Source organism: Mobula birostris, chromosome 2, assembly GCF_030028105.1.
Source record: "Mobula birostris isolate sMobBir1 chromosome 2, sMobBir1.hap1, whole genome shotgun sequence".
Taxonomy (NCBI): Eukaryota; Metazoa; Chordata; class Chondrichthyes; order Myliobatiformes; family Myliobatidae; genus Mobula; species Mobula birostris.
This window is the reverse complement of record NC_092371.1, coordinates 112,785,006-112,804,701: the sequence shown is the minus strand read 5'-3', so window position 1 is coordinate 112,804,701 and position 19,696 is coordinate 112,785,006. Positions and strand designations below refer to the sequence as shown.

Here is a 19,696-nt window from a genome sequence, read left to right as displayed (position 1 = left end):
CGAAGGAAGTGAATGAATAGTCAATGTTTCAGCCTGAGACTGTCCTTCAGGACTGGCTGTATTATATGACATTCCTATCCTGTCAGAAAAACTACCTGCCCTATCTATTACCTCTCCATAATTTTATAAACCTCTATCAGGTCTCTCCTCAGACTGCGAAGCTCTGGAGAAGACAATCCAGATTTGTCAAACCTCTCCTTATACCGCATGTAATTCAGCGAGCACTCAGCTTAGTGGAGGCAGGGCTGAGGCAAGGTTTCAGCTCCATGACCCTATTGCTGGAGGTGCTGTCAATAACTGCAGTCCTGGTAGGAGCAGTTCCTGTCACTGGCCTGTGCGTGAGGTATGCTCCTGAGCTGACCTTCACACCCTGTCACAGTAACATGCTGGTATAGGCCAGCTGATTTTAAACTTTTAGTCACGGATTCTTGAGATCTGAACAGTCCTGCTGCTAAAACAGAATGATTAAACAGCCCCGTTCAAGAAGTTGTGTTACTTCTGTTTAATGCCTTGCATATTAAATAAACTGCGTTAAAATCTCTTTTCTTTCTATCAATAATAAAAACAGATTGTTATGGCACTAGAAGGCTCCTGCTTGCTTTTACTTCCCGCATCTGGCGGACTTGGCTTGCCACACGCTGATTAAGGCTACAGCCCTGGTCTAGACATCAGCTGCTTAAAGCTGATGACCAAGAGTTTCCAAAGAAACCTGAGCCCTTAACTCTGCTCCCTCTTTTTTTTTTGACCAAGCAAAGACATGACACCTTTCTCTGTGTGCTTCCTGTGCCTCTCTTTCTGGGGTTACCATTTGTCGCTCTGATAGGTTCCTTCCAGAGGACAGTCTAGGCCGCCTTCCACCTCACACTGAAGCAAGCACCACTGCCCTGTGATTATGCAATGGGCAGCTTACAGCAGGTTCTCATCCAGCACTGCATGGCTCCTTCACAGCGGTCCAGTCACTGGCTGAGGTACAGCATTAGGGGCCTGTTCTGTCAGGTCTTGGGCTTCATGGACCCACTGTGCACAGATTTGCTTGGGCTGTGAATTGGAATTTTAAAGTTAAAGTCTGTCCTGAGCCTTGTGGCCCATCAGGCTGGTGCTTATGCCAGTTTCCGTGGCGTGAATCGACTGAGGGTACGAGACCCCCCCCCCCCCGGATGGGACGCCAGTCTATCGCGAGGTTAACCCCCAGCTTTTCAGCTGGGTGGACTGGAGCAGTGTGTGGTTAAGTGCCTTGCTCAAAGACACAACACGCTGCCTTGGCAAGACTCGAACCCGCGACCTTCAGATCGTGAGCCCTTGGCCATGCGCCACACTGCGAATCGGAACGGCACTCTACCATTAGTGCCATGTCTTTGTTGCCTGGTAGCCACACTCAGCTTTGGTGGCTCTATAAACTGGTGCAGAATGACGCCATCATAAGACCATACGACATAGGAGCAGAATTAGGCCATTTGGCCCATACAGTCTGCTCCACTATTTCATCATGGCTGATTTATTATCCTTCTCAACCCCATAACCCCATATCTTCTTCCCATAACCTTTGACACGCTTACCAATCAAGAACACATCAACCTCAGCTGTAAAAATACCCAATGACTTAGCCTCAGCCATCTGAAGCAATGCAGTACACCAATTCACCACCCTCTGGCTAAAGAAATTCCTCCTCATCCCTGTTCTAAAAGGACATCCTTTTATTCTGAGGCAGTGCCCGCGGGCCCTAGACTTCCTCACAACAGGAAACGTCCTCTCCATGTCCACTCCATCTAGGTTTTTCAATATTGGATATGGATTGCTGGCTGCTGACAGGATGCTTGGCTTTGACGTGCACACGTGCGCCTTTGGTATCACACAGAGTATGTGGATGTGTGATTATTAGGTGATAGTCCGCACTGTGGGGAGCACTGACCCAAGTGAGGCAACATCCAACTTCATGAGTGGTGAGGGGGAATGAAGTGTAGCTCCCTCTGAACAGAAAACGTCACCACAAATGTTAGGCATCACTGGATGGGAAACTGCAAGCTGTCACAAGTATCTTTATCTAGGAAGGATTTGGATACATCAATGTTGATTGCTATGGTCGCCTTTGCAGCCCTTGGCAATGGAGTCCCTGTCCTGTGCAGAAGCTGCATTATGTTTTGAGTGGGTGACAGATTTCAGAGAGGACATCCCTTTGGAAGGGTGTCAGTATCCGTCACTGAGGTTCATTAAGGTAAGGGGCCCCTGAGTATCCGGGACGTCTTTGGCCTTCTGCCTCTCCTCCCTCTTCTAGCTTAGTGACTGACTGCGCGTCGTGCCAACCCTGCAATACTCAGGGGTAATGCCTGGCACTTCACCCTCCTCTGACCACATCAAGAGCCTTGATCAGCAGAGAGTCCTGCTTCTCCTGCCATTACTGTTTTCTAAAGCATTATACTGTACGACCCAGCTTTCTATCATATCCTTCAAAGACCTCCTGATAAAGTCAATGCTTCCTGTAAAGTGTAGAAGTTCCCACAGAGTCTGTGCAAAGTTCACGTTGACATAGCTAAAAGGGCTGCTGTTGTGGACTCATCTTTATTGAGGGGTGGATGCCACCTTGAGGAGCAGTCCAGAGGCACGGTACATGTTGACAATGGGGAGGGCACTGAAAAAGGTGAGTGGTGGGGTCACACCAGTGATTAATTGGTTGCGGACACTGCTGGAATCCTCATCAGATTTCTTTATTTGTAATGCACATTGATTGGAGCTGGAAGGAACTTGCCCCTTGACAAGAGGTAATTGACAGTGTTCAGCAGAGAGAGACTGACAGACTCAAATTTACTCTGCCGAACGTGAAGCCTTGCCAACTCACTCACACTGACAGCTCCCCTGAACCTTGTCAATCCAAGCCCAGAGGGGAATGTCTGTTACACCCCTGCCCACACTGAAGTGGAGCATGCTGTGAGAAATCAAAAGCCTACGCAGCTCATAGAATCTTGGATTGATTTCCTCGTGACGGGCGATCTTTCAGCCCATCAGCACTCTGCTGAATTCCTGAGAATGATCCAGAGTTCATTTTCCCTGTTGACACACTTTACCTCTATACACCTGTAATCTTGCTTTAAAGCACAGACACTCATCAATTTATGAAAGTTTTATTTACAGATTTTCCCCATGCTGTCATTAATTTCTGATGTCTTTCACTCTAAAGAATGACTCATCATTCTCTATCTGTAGGAACACATTGTGCCGAAATACGAACAATACATTTGGCCCAGCCTTTTCCAGTTATAAAATTACATTAAGGAAGTCCTTCTTCTCGGAATGATGTCTTTTCATCAATGGTAAAAGACTGCATTTGTTCAATGCACTCGCAAATTTCTATAGATGTTCCGTGGAAAGCATTCTAACTGGTTGCATCGCCATCTGGTATGGAGGGGCCACTGCACAGGATCAGAAAAAGTGGCAGAAAGTTGTAAACCCAGACTGCTCCAACATCATCACCAGCCTCCACAGCATCTGGGACATCTTCAAAAGGTGATGCCTCAAAAAGGTGGCATCCATCATTAAGGACCTCCATCACCGAGGACATGTCCTCTTGTTGCTTCTACCAAGGAGGAGGTACAAGAGGCTAAAGATAATCAATGATTCAAGAGCAGCTTCTTCCCCTTCGCCATCAGATTTTTGAGTGGACAATGAACCCATGTACACTGCCTCACAATATTTTTTCCTTTTTGCATATATATAATTTATAGTTTTTATTATTATGTATTGCAATGAAACAACAAATTTCATGACGTATGCCAGTGATATTGAACCTGATTCTGAAAGTTACTTGTAGATCTGCAACTTTCCACTTTTAGCTTGAGAATTTCAGTAACAGCAAGACAATGTTTTGGTTAAATGCCCTAACAGAACAGAACAAAACTAACTGCTCCGGGGTGAAATGATCCACTAAAGTGAGATGTCTAGCCACATGACGAGAAGTTAGGACAGGCCACCTAAAGCTTGGACCAAAAGATAAGTGGAACTAGAAAGAGGCCCGGGTTTAGCAAGCAATTTCCAGATTTTCTCATTGCAGGATGGCAAATGAGCAATTAGATTCGGATCTGATCAGGAGCCAAGACTTGGAGCAGATATACAGTATATACAGAAAAAAGCTCTTTTGTGTCAAAGTGAAAACAGATCTCTACAAAGTGATCTAAATTAATTACAAATATAAAACACAAAATAATTGATTGCATAAGCATTCACACCCTTAAAGTCAGTATTTAGTAGGTGCGCCTTGGGCAGCAATTACAGCCTTGAGTCTGTATGGATAGGTCTCTATCAGCTTTGTACATCTGGACATTCAATTTTTTCCCCCATTCTTCTTTACAAAAGTGCTCAAGCTCTGTCAGATTGCATAGGGATTGTGAGTGAACAGCCCTTTTCAAGTCCAGCCACAAATTCTTAGTTGGATTGAGGTCTAGACACTGGCTTGGCCACTTCAGGACATTATCTTTGTTGTTTTTAAGCTATTCCTGTGTAGCTTTGGCTTTATGCTTGAGGTCATTGTTTTGCTGAAAAACAAATCTCCCAAGTCACAGTTCTCTTGCAGACTGTATCAGGTTTTCCTCCAGGATTTCCCTGCATCTTGCTGCATTAATTTTACCCCCTACCCTCACAAGCCTTCCAGGGCCAATTGCAGTGAAGCATCCCCACAGCATGATGTAGCCATCACTGTGCTTCACGGTAGGGATGGTGTGTTTATAATGATGTGCAGTGTTTAGTCTGATGGCCAGAAAGCTCAATTTTGGTTTGATCAGACCAAAGAACCTTCTTCCAGCTGACTTCAAGGTCTCCCACATGTCTTCTGGCAAACTCTAGCTGAGATTTCATGCGAGTTTTTTCAGCAGTAGCTTTCTCTTTGCCACCCTCCTATAAAGTCGCAACTGGTGAATCACCCGGGCAACAGTTGTTGTATGTACAGCCTCTCCCATCTTAGCCACTGAAGCTTGTGACTTGCCCAGAGTTGTCCTAGGCCTCTTGATGGCCTCCCTCACTAGTCCCCTTATTGCACAGTCACTCAGTTTTTGAGGACAGCCTGCTCTAGGTAGATTTAAACCTGTGCCATATTCTTTCCATTTCTTGATTGATCTAACTGTACTCCAAAGGATATTCAGTGACTTGGAAATTTTCTTGTATCCATCTCCTGACTGGTGCTTTTCAATAACATTTTTGTGGAGTTGCTTGGAGTGGTTTTTTTTATTTGTCTTCAAGGTGTAGTTTTTGTCAGAATACTGACTCACCAGCAGTTGGACTTTCTAGATACAAGTGTATTTTTTTCCACTACAATCAATTGAAACACCTTGACTGCATAAAGGTGATCTCCATTTCACTAATTATGTGACTTTTAAAACCAATTGGCTGCACCAGTGACGATTTGGTGTGTCATTTTAAAGGGGATGAATACTTACGCAATCAATTACTTTGTGTTATATATTTGTAATTCATTTAGATCACTTTGTAGAGATCTATTTTCACTTTGACATGAAAGAGTCTTTTTCCATTGATCAGTGTCAACAAAAGCCAAATTAAGTCCACTGTGATTCAGTATAGTAACATAACAAAACATGAAAACTTCCAAGGGGAGGGTGGGTGAATACTTTTGTAGGCACTCTATCTATCTGTGTGTGTGTGTGTTTGTGTGTATATATGTGTGTGTATATATATATATATATATAGTGTATTTTTCCATCAATCTTTTGTCCTTTACCAGAGGCTTGGGAGCTTGAGACTTTGGCACGGTATCCTTGCTGTTCCTAGTGGTGCTCTCTTCTAGACCGAGATTTTAGATGTTGTTTCCAGAATTTGTTCGAGCCAGTCTCCTAGTCCAGCTGTCACAGCTCCAAGTGCTCCCATCACCACCGGGATTACTGTACTCTGGCATTAACCTTCCACATCATTTTTATCTGTTCTTTCAGGCCCTGGTATTTCTCCATCTTCTCAGGTTCCTTCTTCCTGATGTTACAGGCGTTCGGGATTGCCTCACCTACTGCTTCATCTACCAGTAGTTGGTGCTTGGAGCCGACTACTCCAACCCCCCTCTGAGCAGGGTCTGGAAGTTACACACATGTTCCTCCAGCTTGGTGGCTACGATGCCTGATAGAAGCTTCCATGTTGTTGACCGGCAGGTTATAGGCCAGTAGTTACTCCTTTGTGAAGATCCTTCATTATGAGTACTGTCCTTCCTCGAGTTAACCAGTCAAGGTGGGGGCCTGCTTCAAGCTGCTGGTTTATTGGAGCTGCCAGCCATGTATGTAATACTGTTAGTTTCTGTAGTTAGTGGAGGTTTTTTCAGTTAGTTGGGGTTCTCTTTTTTTCCTTCTTTTTCTTATATAAAAAATTCTTTTTTCATTAGCATATATGAGTTTTTTTTCAGCTTTATTAATTATATATATACTAATTTGCTGAACTTCTGTATTTTATAGCTGCAGAAGATTATATATCAATAAAAAGATTTTAAAAATGAAATAGTTTCTTCAGCCAATAGGTGTGGGTCATGTCAGGCCCTGGTGATGTCCAGTTCTTCATACTTTCTACCCATTGCTGGACATCTGCTGCTGTGATGGTGACTGGTTCTTCCTCTGGGAGGTTGCAGAGGCTTATTTGTAGGCCTTTCAGCCATTGGGCACTGGTGTTACGCGATGCTGCTTTCTCCCATATACTCTTCCAGTACTCCTCGGTTGCTATTTTGGTTGGTTCAGGCACTGGCATGTTGTTGCTCTGGAATTGTACAAATACTTCTCCTGGTTCTGTGGAGAAGAGTGCATTTATTCGCTTGGCCTCGGCCCCTTAGTGTACCTCTGTAGTCTGGTAGGAGAGGCTGCTAACTGTTGTTTGGCAGTTTCCAGGGCTTCGGCTATGGGCATACCTCTGTACTTCCTTGGTAGCCGAGACGAGTCTTTGATCTTCACAGTTAGGCGGCTGACCTCAGCCCTAGCAGTATTTCATTTTGGCTTCCAATCGTTGTCCCCGGGAGTGGGGGCTATGACTGTCCCCACCACTGTATTTCATTTTGTAGCTCAGGGTTTCTAGGATTGCTGCTGATGATGCGTGTTTCAGGTTATCGGTTTCAGTTATGTTGGAGGTTGCAATTCTGAGTAGTGCTTCATTGGTCGCTCTGGGGAGCCTATTTCAATGATTGACAGTCGTCAGTTTAGCCATGACCTTCTCTCTGATTGCATGAGAGAAGGTGGTGAAGGCAGCTACTCTCAGAATGCTTAAAGAAATACTCGAATCACCAAGTCATAGTAGTGTATGGACCAGGTGGGATTGTACTGTCGGAAGAGATGTGGTGAATCGTAGGACTTGTTTCTGTCCTATACCACTCTGAGAACGCAAAGCTGACTATCAGTAAACTAATCTTTGAAGCATAAGTTCCAAGTAGCCATGATTATGCTTTAGGTGATGAATGGGCTGCGACGGGAGGGGTCAGGGATGGGGGGTGGTGGGGTGTTCATGCACACTAACAGTAGTTTGCCTTTTTCCAGTCACTTCGTTGGCACATTGAACTCCAGCCCTGGGTCAGTCCACGACATTCCCTGGAGGAGGAAGCAGCTCGGTTCCTGGCCTATATCAGCCATTCTCAGGTGGGTCTCAAGCATAAGAAAATAGGGGCAGGAGAAGGCCCCTCGGCCCCACTAATCAATGTAATTATGGGTGAAGTGGCCTCACCTCTTCTGTGCCAGTTCCCCGTAACCCTCAATTCCCTGACTGGTTCATGAGAGCGTGAACCAGAGTGAAGTGTAGCAACAGGGACAATCGTTGCTGTCAGGGAGGAAACAACTTGTATGGAGCCTTACAATATCTTCTGACTACAGCGAGTGCCGTGCTTGTAAAGATTTGCTGTGTATTTTGTAGGACTTGCAGCTGCTGTTCTGGAACAAGGCGAGTCCAACAGCAACCAGTGAAGTGATTTCCGTTGTGTTAAGGATTCTCTTGGAAAACTCTGACCGTATGTTCTACACCAACAGTGGGGGGCATCTTCCCACATCTGAACTGATGCTGATCTTGCTCCAAATGCCCAATCCCCCTGTACCTGCCTGGCCCTCTTACCCACCTCAGGTTCCTGTTTGCTACAAGTGCATCCATTACTAGCTCTGCCTGACGCCCACCTCCTCCTGATCCAGAGATGCAGGCCTTAACCTTAGGATCTTCTTCACCTCATCGCCTCTTTTTAGTTGGCAGCAGGCAGTGAAATCTCAGCGCAAAACCGATTGGCAAATAGAATTTAATCCTGACAAGTGTAAAGTGACACATTTTGGAATGTCATACATGGGTTAAGACATTGAGGAATGTTGATAACACAGTGACTTTGGAGCTCAAGTTCATATTTTCCTGTAAGTGACAACACGAGTAGATAGGGTGGTGAAGAAGACTCCTGGCATGGCACGTTTGCCTTTACATTGCAACATTACAAAATACTTGTTGGACCACACCTGGAGTACTGTATGCAGCTCTGGTGAGTGGAGTATGGGGGAAGGATGTGGTTGTGCTTGATATTCACCTGGATGTTACCTGGATTGGAGGACCTTGGGTGTGAGGGCATTGGATAGGCTGAGCTTGTCTTCTGAGGAGCAAAGAAGCTGATTTAGAGGTATGCGCAACTATAAGGGGCGTAAATAGGATAGATAGAATCTTTTTCAAGAGTGGGTATCAAAAGCAGGAGAGCCATAAGCTTAAAGCGAGAGGAAGGAGTTTTAAAGAGGATCTGAAAGGGTGGATTTCATATGGAGTGTTGACATCTGGAACTCACTGCCAAAAGTGGTGGAATGCAATGCGATCACCACATTTAAGAGAGATCAATACAGGTGCTCGAATAGGAAAGACATTGAAAGATATCGACCTAATGCAGATAAATGGGACTATCAGAGATGAGCGAAAAGTTCAGGACGAACCTGGTGAGCTGAAGCGCCTGTTCCTGTGGTGAACAATGCTATGACTGTGTGACTCTATAACTTTAACCTATAAGAAACCTGGTCATGATTGGAAGAGCCCAAGAGTGAACCTGGGAAAATGCTGGGAAACCAGGAGGACACAAACAGTCGACGATGCTCAGCTGGCCAGGGAACACCCACGCAAAGTGAAACTGTTAATATTTCAGGCCAATGACCTTTCATCAGCCGGAACCCTGGAGGGAGCTGGTGCCTGGAGGCCAGGAGGGGAGAGGGAGAAAGCCAGAGTAAACCTCGTGTGGGTTCAGAGGTGTGAAATCTGAAGCTGGCTGGGAGTTGCAAAGGGTCCAGAGCAGGTGCAAGCCTAACACAAGGTTGGTGGGAAAATAAATACGTTGGCAAAATTTAACTTGATAATTCCTTGAAATTCATCAGAGAGTGGATTGTATTCCTTGAACAGCTGTCCCTGTCCAGCTGCAGTGCGATCCTGAATCCTGGCAATGTGTGGGACAGCTGCAGTAGCCTCACATCCACATCTACACGCCACCCTCCTTTAGTCATTCACAGGGTACAGAAGTCACTGAGAATTTTCAACCCTAATTGCCCCTGAGGAAGCGAGTGGTATGCTACAAATATACCCAAGCCAACCACGTGAGAGAACCCATTGCCTCTCGTGCTTGCATAGCTTATCAATGGAGAGCGAGATATGGTTGCGTCTGAGGAGGCCAAGATTTTCTCCACCGCGGAGGGACTGAAAACTATTGACCTGAAGTTAGGAAGACACAGCAGGCTGAGGGACTGTACTAGTTGGTTGCTTAGGTTATTGTCCGAGCAGGTACTAGACCCAGAAGGTTAGGCTGACTTACTGGTAAATTGATTTATTACCGAGCTCCAGTGAAAAACTTTGCTTTGCATGCCATCCATACAGATCACTTCACCTCGAGGTAGTACAAGGGAAGAGCAATATCAGAATGCAGAACGAAGAGTTATGGTGAGAGAGAAAGTTCAGTGTAGGTGGACAATGGGGTGCAAGGCCATAGAAAGGTAGATTGTGAGGTCAATGGGACATTTTGTTGTACTTGGGAACCATTTAATAGTTTTATAACAGCAGGATGGAAGTTGTCTTTGAGCCTGGCGGTATGTACGTTAGGGCTTTTGTATCTTGTACCTAATAGGGAGGAGACAATATCTGTAATTATAAGACCATAAGATATTAAGTAGAATTAAACCACTTGGCCCAGTGAGTCTTCTCTGCCATTTCATCATGGCTGATCTATTTCCTTCTCGGTCCCAGTCTCCTGCCTTCTCCCCCATAACCCTTCATACCCTGACTAATCAAGAATCTATCAACTTCTACCTCAAATACACCCAGTGCTCTGGCCTCCACCGCCGCCTGTGGCAATGAATTCTGCAGATTCACCAGCCTCTGGCTAAAGAAATTCCTCCTCATCTCTGCTTTAAATGGATGTCCCTCTATTCTGAGGCTGTGCGCTCTGGTCTTAGACTCTCCCACCATAAGAAACATCCTCTCCACGTCCACTCTGTTGAAGCCTTTCAACGTTCCATAGGTTTCAATGAGATCCTCCCTCGTTCTTCTGAATTCCAGGGAGTACAGTCCCAGAGCCATCAAACGCTTCCTCATATGGTAACCCTTTCGTTCCCAGAATCATTCTTGTGACCTCCTCTGAACCTGCTCCAATGTCAGCACATCTTTTCTTAGATAAATACGTTGGCTGCGTTACTGAGGCAGCAGGAAGTGTTGACAGAGCCTGTGGAGGGGGAGGTGCCATGGTCCTCAGGATGACAGATCTCTTTCACATTTGCTATTTTATTTTGCCAGGATTTTAGTTTTTATCTCCTGTGCTAACTATGTCATTTATCATAGGTTGAAGTGGAAGAATCCCACAATGCCAGAATTTTCTAATCTGTAGCACACATCCAATTCAAATTAACTGTAGGATTCTTTTTCTAAAATAAATCTTGTGTATACAGTTAAAGTGGAAGTGAGAGACTTATAGAGTCATACAAAAGTGCAGCTGGGAAATAGGCCCTTCAGCCCATCTAGTCTGTGCTGAACCATTTAAATTGCCTACTCCCATCAAGCTGTACCACCATGTACCTATCCAGACTTCTCTTACATGTTGAGATCAAATTTGCATGCACCACTATGCTAGCAGCGTGTTCCACACTCTCACAACCACCTTCTGAGTGAAGAAGTTTCCCCTCATGTTCCTTTTAAGCTTTTCACCTTTCATCCTTAACCCATAACCTCTGTTTATAGTTCCACCCAACTTCAGTGGATAAAGCCTACTTGCATTTATCTTATCTCAGTCAGTCAGTCAGTGGGTGCCGTCCGGAATCTGGGGTTGGTGGCTAAGCACCTCCATCTTCTTTGATCTTGTGACAGCACCGAGTACAGCCTCTCCTCCAGTTTGTTCTTGCTGGCTGCCTTGGCACTGCCTGCTGCTGCCCCGCAGAACTCGAACCCGAGGCCATGTTGGCCTCCAGCCGTGGCCGCTTCTTCAAGCTCAGCCCTTCCTTAGGAGGAGGCCTTGGGCAGGTCCTGGCACACGGTGCAGTGCCCAAGTTCATCATGTCTCTTCTAACTAGGTGCATAGCATATGATTCGTAGATACATGGTGAGGCTTTATTCTCTTCCACGGAAGATGGCCGTTAGTTGGCTCACAAGGAGCTCATCCGTCGTTTGTCAGGTTTTGTTTTTATTAGTCCTGCTGGGTGTCCTCACACCCTCCTCACCAGACTAAGTCCAGTGAGGGAGCCAGCCCAAGTCATCGACCACTCGACCACGGCCCCCAGCCGAGTGCCGGGCGCCTGCCCCCCGCCGAATCTCACCGAGCAGCCGGCGACCATATGCCTTAGCTATACCCTCATAATTTTGTATACTGTACCTCTATTAAATCTCCTCTTAATCTTCTACATTCCAAGCAATAAAGTCCTAACATATTCACTCTTCCTTATAACTCAGGTCCTCCAGACCTGGCAACATCCTTCTAAATTTTCTCTGTACTCTTTCAACCTTGTTTACATCTTTCTTGTAGGTACACAATACTCCAAATCAGCCTCACCAACACCGATACAACTTCAACATACAATCCCATCTCCTCAATACTTTGATTTATGAAGGCCAATGTGCCCAAAATTTTCTTTACAACGCTATCTGCCTGTGACATCACTTTCAACAAATTATGGACCCGTCTTGCCGGATCAGTTTGTCCTACCGCTCTCCTCAGTGTCCACTTGTTCACTGTGTAAGACCTACCCTGGCTGGTCCTCGCAAAGTGCAACATCTCGCACTCGTCTGCATTAAATCCCGTCTGCCATTTTTGCAGCTACTCCAGATACCACTGCAAGCCATGATTGTCTTCCTCGATGTCCACTTCATCCTCAAACTTGTGCTTTTTCCTCCTTGAAATCCCAGAATCACGGCAGATGTATCTCATTGCACTGTGGACCAGATAAAGAATGAATTATCTCAACAACTGCCTTCTCAGTTTGACAGGCTTGGATTCTGGCTCCAGACTCACTGTTAGCACCGGCCTTCACATCTGCATCTTGACTGTCGACATGTTGTTGTGAATAATAACCTCATCACTGGGATGTGTGCCATCGGCTCCTCTGCTCAGGGTTCCTCAATGAAAAACAGCAATAGATTTGGCTGTTGCCAGGACCATTTAGTTAGCTAATGCCCAATCTGTAGCTCAGGGTAATTTCTGTCAGATCCACTGCTACTCTGTAGCTGGCAAAATGTTCAGTCTCTGCCTCACTGACTCTGTGAGGAACCGGCTCTACTTTTACTCCCCCTGTTCCAGATCTCATCGCCAGAGGGAATAGCTTTTGTGGATCTGCCCTTTTTTTTCTGATTATAATCACCCTCTTCTAAACTCACGGTGCTATCGGTCACATCTAAACAGCTTTTCATGATGACCTAATCCTGTTAAGTCTTGTATCGTTGTGAGGTTGCAGTGCGGTTTCTTGTGGCCAAACCTTTTAACTCTGATTCCCATTCTTGTTCCAACATGCTGGTCCGTGGCCTCCTCTTGTGCCATGATGAGGCTACCCTCAGGGTGGAACAGCAACAGCTTATATTCTGCCTGGGTAGCTTCCAACCTGATGGCATGAGTATTGATTTCTCCTTCCAGTTAAAAAAAAAACTCCCTCCCCCTTCCCTCTTCATCTATTCCCCACTCTGGTCCCTTACCTCTTCTCACCTCCCCCTCGGTCCCCCTCCTCCTTCCCTTTCTCCGATGGTGAACTCTTGTCTTCTATAAGACCCCTTCCTCTCCAGCACTTTACCTTTCCCACAAGCCTGGCTTCACCTATCATCTTCTAGCTATCCTCTTTCCTCCCCCCCCCACCCTTTTATTCTAGTGCCCTCCCCCTTCCTTTCTAGCCTTAAAGAAGGGTCTCGCACGATACGTCGGCTGTTTATTCATTTCCATAGATGCTGCCTGGCCTGCTGAGTTCCTCCAGCATTTTGCGTACGTTGCTTTGGATTTCCAGCACCTGCGGAATCTCTCGTGTTTATAGTTTCTTAGTTACCTGCTCAGAAAAACACAATTGCCCACAATCACCCAGCACCATAAGAAAATAAGAAATAGGAGCAGGAGTAGGCATCTGGCCATCGAGCTTGCTCGACCATTCAATAAGATCATGGCTGATCTGGCCATGAACTCATCTTAGATTTCCCCTTTGGTCCCTCAGGAGACCCGGTCTTCCCCTGACACTTGCAATCAGGTTTCTCACATCTGTAGCTTTTTGAGTTTCAAGAATGTGAAAGGCCCTTAGGACTATCACTTCTGCAGAAGTCAACCCAAGCTGTCTTAAGACCAAGCTATTATGTAAAGTCGATGTGGCCTCAACATTATCGTTATTGTTCCAACATAATCCCCCAAGAAACTTACTCAGGCAGCTCATTGCTCACTGAGCAACGGCCTGGAATTGGTCTGAGAAGTCCCCAGTACTCAGACCTGAGCTGCTTGTTTTATGATACTTGCTGAGGACTCATGGAGTTGCAGAGACATACAACATGAGAAGAGACATTCCCCCCCACCCCCGCCACTCCACCAAGTCTGTGTCTATCCTCAGTCACCTATTTTCACTAATCCTTCATTAACCCCATTTCCCCAACATTGTCAACTCCCTCCCAACACTTCCAGCTTCTATCACTCACCTACACACTGGGGCAATGAAGCTCTGAAATCGCGTGTCTGTAGGACCTGGGAGGAAACCCATGCTGTCTCAGGCAGAATGCATAAATTCCAAAGCACAGAGCCTGAGGTCATGATTGAACCCAGGATTTAGGTGCTACAAGACAGTAGCTCCGCTAGCTGTTCTACTGTGCCACCCCTCTCACCTGGGCTGTAATACCAACACCCACATTCACTTACCAGGTTACAATTACAATAGCTAGCATTCCTCTCATTGGCTGTACTGGAATCACATCAAAACCAACCATTTAGCCCAACCAATTATTCCTACAGTCCGTGTGCGATGGCAGTTCTAATCAGGTTCCCACAACCTGTTCTCCTGCAGAGCAGACTTGATGGGCCAAATGGCCTAATTCTGCTCCTGTATCTTGTGGTCTTTCATCCAACGTTGCCTCCTTTTCCTTACCCCCTCCTCCTGTCTTATCTTTCTGTTCTAACTTGCGACCTCTCCCAGCTCTCCTGTTTGAGCTGGTATCTGTGGATGACTGTATGTAACCCTACCCCACCCCTCTCAACTACTGGAAGTTATGCTGTTCCCTGCCTTTGGTATTTTAAACCCTTGACCCTATCGTGAAGCAATCAGCATTGTTAATTGAAATGAGCTAAATTTTTCCACCCATAATGTTGAAAGCCACCCTCCTCAGTACTGACCAAGCCCTAACTGCTTCAATTCCCTTTGTTCCCCTTGAGCAAATAGAGGGATACATAATCGCATGGTAACTGGATCAACTCCACTTCCACAGCTCCAGCCAGGGAATTTTAAAAAACACGTTTTGGCAAGAATAAGATGACAAGGAGCAGTAAGAATGAAAGCCAAGTTTAAGTGATTGCCTTCAGTGTAACAGAGATTCCAGCAATACATAAGAATGAGTAATGGGAGGACTGTAGAAACTCTCTGACCTTGGTATGAACTCCCATGGATTGCCCTTCACAGTTATGCTTTCTGTTCCAGTAGATGACAAGTTCCCAGCTGTGGGTCAGAATTACAGAGGTACCCTACTGCTTCCAATGCCAACATAATGTAGAGTGGCGACAGCTTGCTAACCATAGCCTGTATGTTTTTGGAATGTGGGAGGAAACCAGAGCACCCGGAGGAAAGCCACGCAGTCATGGGAAGAACATACAGACTCCCGACAGAAAGTGGTGGGAAACGATCCTGGACTCACTGGCATTGTAAAGCATTACACCAACCCCTAACTACCATGCTATCAAAGTCTGATAAAGAAAACACACAGTAAATTTGCCTTTATTAGTTGAGGAATTGAGTTCAAGAGTCAGGAAGTTATGTTGTATAAAACTCTAGTTGGAACCCATTTGGAGTAACGCATACTTTATACTTTATTGTCGCCAAACAATTGATACTAGAATGAACATTCATCATAGCGATATTTGATTCTGCGCTTCCCGCTCCCTGGATTACAAATAGATAGTAAATATTAAAAATTTAAAGTATAAATCTTAAATAGAAAATAGAAAAATGGAAAGTAAGGTAGTGCAAAAAAAAAACCGAGATGCAGGTCGGGATAATTGGAGGGTACGGCCCAGATCCGGGTCAGGATCCGTCTAGCAGTCTTATCACAGTTGGAAAGAAGCTGTTCCCAAATCTGCCCGTACGAGTCTTCAAGCTCCTGAGCCTTCTCCCGAAGGGAAGGGGGACGAAAAGTGTGTTGGCTGGGTGGGTCGTGTCCTTGATTTTCCTGGCAGCACTGCTCCAACAGCGTGCGTTGTGAAGTGAGTCCAAGGACGGAAGATTGGTTTGTGTGATGTGCTGCGCCGTGTTCACGATCTTCTGCAGCTTCTTCCGGTCTTGGACAGGACAACTTCCATACCGTTCCATACAGTTCCAGTCACCTCAATTTAGGAAGGATATGAAGAAGGCATTTACCAGGACGCTGCCTGGATTAGAGGGCATTTACTACAAGGAGAGGTTGGACAAACTTGGGTTGTTTTCTCTGGAGCGGCAGAGGATGAGGGAAGACTGGATAAAGGTTTATAAGATTACGAGAGGCTCAGACAGAGTAGACAGTCAATATCTTTCTCTGAGGGTTGGAGCACCTAATACAAGAGGGCAGGCATTTAAAGTGAGGGGGGTAAATTGAAAGGAGATGTGTTGGGGGGGGGGGCGAGGTGAGAGTGGTGGATGTCTGAAACATACTGCCAGAGACAAATACAATAGAGATTTTTGAGAGGCTCTCGGATGTTCACAAGGCACATAAATATGCATGAAATGGAAATATGTGGACATTGTGCGTGCAGAAGGGATTAGTTGAGTTTGGCATTTGATTACTAACTGAATTCATTTGTGGGCAGCAGGGTCTGCCCCTGTACTGTACTATGCATGCTGTGTTCCAGCACCAAGAGTGATGCATCAACAACCTGCTGAAATAACGTCAAGCAGTGAATGCGAACCGTGACCATGTCACTGGAATGTATCTGAAGGGTCATGAAAGGTTAGGACAGGAGAGCAATTGACCCCTCAGGGGGATCTTTGACCTGCTTCTACTTAGTTTTTTTTTTTTAAAAATTCCCTACCCTATCTCAAAGAGCAGCTCTTCTTTGGGGGAAGAGAAAACGATTCTAGGAATGACTTGTAGGCGGGGGGGAAAATAGCCCAAGGGAGCAATGAGCGATGTTCCCAAGGGGAACGTTCTTCCAACTCGTCCTCCTGTAATGTGTTTGGGCTTCCAATAGGGTCTCAGACATGAAATTGGTCAGTGAGTTTAGAGCTCAGGAGGTTGGGGCTACAGCATTGACATGGATTGAAGCAAAGAAATATATAAATTAGGAACGGGAGTGGGCCATTCAGCCCTTCAAGCCTTTTCCATCAGTCAATACAACCATGGCTGGTCCTCAAACTCGATGCCATGTTCCTGCTCACTTTCCGTTGAGGTGTGATCTGTTTATTGGACAGAAGGTGCCCCAGATCCAGATCTGGTAATGATGTAAGAACCAGGTATGCTCCGCCTGATAAGACTGATGTAAAAAAAAATGCATACATTGGGAAAATCCAAAGATGTTAGCTAATACGTAGATTTTATAATTCTGTAATATGGTGACTCTTGGGAACTGAGTAGAAGAAGGCAGATATTTATCAGTAATGGCCTTCTACTAAGTATAGGTGAGTGGGAAGGTGTGATCTTGTCTGTATGGTTTGCACAGTTCCCTCGGGTGATCTGGTTTCCTCCCACATTGTGTGTGGTGAAAGGCCAAGTGGCACTGTAAGTATACAGGTGGCTGGAGGACACTGGCAAGAGTTGATGGGAATGTGGGGAGGATAAATGTTGGATTAGTGTTAATGGGTGGTGGTTAGTCAACAGGCCAAAGGGTCTCTTCCTGTGATATACGACTCTTTGATTCTATTGAATGGCAGAACCAGAGGACTTACTGAACAGACAATAGACAATAGGTGCAGGAGTAGGCCATTCAGCCCTTCGAGCCAGCACCGTGATCATGGCTGATCATCCACAATCAGTACCCTTTTCCTGCCTTCTCCCCATATCCCTTCACTCCAGGACAGGATTCCCAAGATTTCCCAGGAACTGTCCCAAAAGCCCTCTCGTCGCTGGCTGGTATGGTGGGGGGTGGGGGTGGTTTGCAGGGAATGGGAAGACCCTTCCCTGTCCTATTAATCTCAGGTTGTCAAGTTTGTCAAAAATGAGGTTGAAACTACTCACTGTCAATGGAGCATTGAAATAACCCACTTTGCTTCTTAAAACAAAAAGGAAGTATGAAATCATCTTGGAAGTGTGATGTATGCAACAAATCCTTTCCTTTCCATTTCAAAGTAGGCCAGCGTTGTGTATAATTGTCCTCCATCCCAAGGACTGCCGAAGAAGAAGTAATTAATCATGCTTTGGATCAAATTAATTACATATGTGTGTTCCAGCATACAGCTGGCTGGCCATTGTGTAAGCCTGGATTTTAAAGCAGAAGTGATTCTATAACTTCCGAATCAGAATAGGGTCATTCAGCCTCTGACGCCTGCTGTATCACGGTTGATCTCTCACCTCAGCGCCACTCTCATGCATGTTTCGAGCACCAGGATCTGTGAGGATGCAGCAATTAAAAAGAAGAGGATAATTAAAATGAGAGGGACTAATTACTGGCCCATCTGTGCCTACCCATTCTCTCCCCACCGTCTCCTGCTGTAAACCAGCTCTTCTAAAAATGCATCAGCAACTAAGTCTGTTGCTGTGTAGATAAACCTAATTAATTGTCACTGTGTTAACAGCCCCCCCACACACACAGAGCAAACTTCAGTGCTATCATACGCAGCAGGACATCAATCTGTGGCCTGTGTTTTATTTAAGCTTGTCTGCACAAATATTCCTTTCCCACGATCTTGATATGAACGTTGATAGATATAAAACTCCAGTTGAAATAATTTTATTATCAGTGCCGTTCTTCCTTTAACGAGTCACGCCCAACGAGTCACATCCGGCGAATCAGCCTGGAGATGAACGTCCAGTCTGTGGAGGACACCTGCAGCTCTAATTGCTTATTCCCTGTGAATGGGACTGATGTCCAAGTGATGTGCAAGTGAACAAGGAACCCTTTCATTGATAATGACAAATCTGCACTTTTTCATCATATCAGTTGAGGTTAATACTCATCAGGGCAACTTTTGGAGGAACTTTATCGATGAATGGGGTTTCATTCGTGAAGAAGGAGTATGGTAGCATCATGGTTACAATACAGCCGACCCAAGTTCGGTTCCTGCTGCTGCCTGTAAGGAGTTTGTACGTTCTCCCCTCACCCCGTGGGTTTCCTCCAGGTGTTCTGGTTTCCTCCCACAGTCCAAAGACCTACTGACTGGTAGGTCAATTGGTCATTGTAAATTGATTAGGCTATCCTGTGATTAGGCTAGGATTAAATTGGGGGGGTTGCTGGGTGACATGGCTTGAAGGGCCGGGAAGGTCTATTCTGTGCTGTATCTCGACTTAAAAATAAATGTTAAAAACAGAAGTTTGAAGTCAATTGGGATTAATGGTCCAGAGCAGGGGTTCCAATCTGGGGCCCATGGACCCCTTGGTTAATGGTAAGGCACCATGGCATCAAAAAGGTTGGGAATCCCTGGACTAGTGCCAGTTCAAGAAGATTCAATAATCTGGATTAAATCAATTAAAAAGTTATTTTATATACTTTATTAGAACCAACACACAAAGAAGCCATTTGGGCCACCATATCTTTATCTTTTCTAACCCTTCTGCTGTCCAGTGTCACGAAGTTGCCTTGCTCTTTTCCCATCTTTTTGTATACGTTACCTTTTCAGACTCTTGTCTGATTCCTTTTAAAATTGTGTCATGTTCTCTGCTTCTGTGGCAATGAGGAGGAAATTCTTTAGCCAGAGGGTGGAGAATCTGTGGAATTCATTGCCACAGGTGACTGTGGAGACCAATTCACTGGGTGTATTTGAAGCAGAGGTTGATAGGTTCTCGATCAGCAAGTCATCAAAGGTTACAGGGAGAAGGCAGGAGAATGGGGATGAGAGGGAAAATAAATCCGCCATGACTGAATGCTGCTCTTGTGTCGTGAGGTCTTATGGAACGTCTGGAATGAATTGCAGGG

The 19,696-nt window shown here is 45.5% G+C and overlaps 1 protein-coding gene across 2 annotated transcripts in view; it reads left to right on the top strand.

Annotated features, from left to right (window-relative positions):
• Nucleotides 1-19,696, top strand: part of mettl24 (methyltransferase like 24) — a 109,118-nt gene that overhangs the window by 18,975 nt on the left and 70,447 nt on the right. Inside the window, exon 2 of one of the 2 annotated variants that reach the window (XM_072246427.1) lies at nt 7,497-7,595. The exons of the other annotated variant lie outside the window; for it this stretch is intronic. Within the exon in view, the coding sequence (XP_072102528.1) occupies nt 7,497-7,595 (99 nt within the window). The remainder of the gene's footprint in view (nt 1-7,496; nt 7,596-19,696) is intronic. 2 annotated transcript variants of the gene reach the window in all.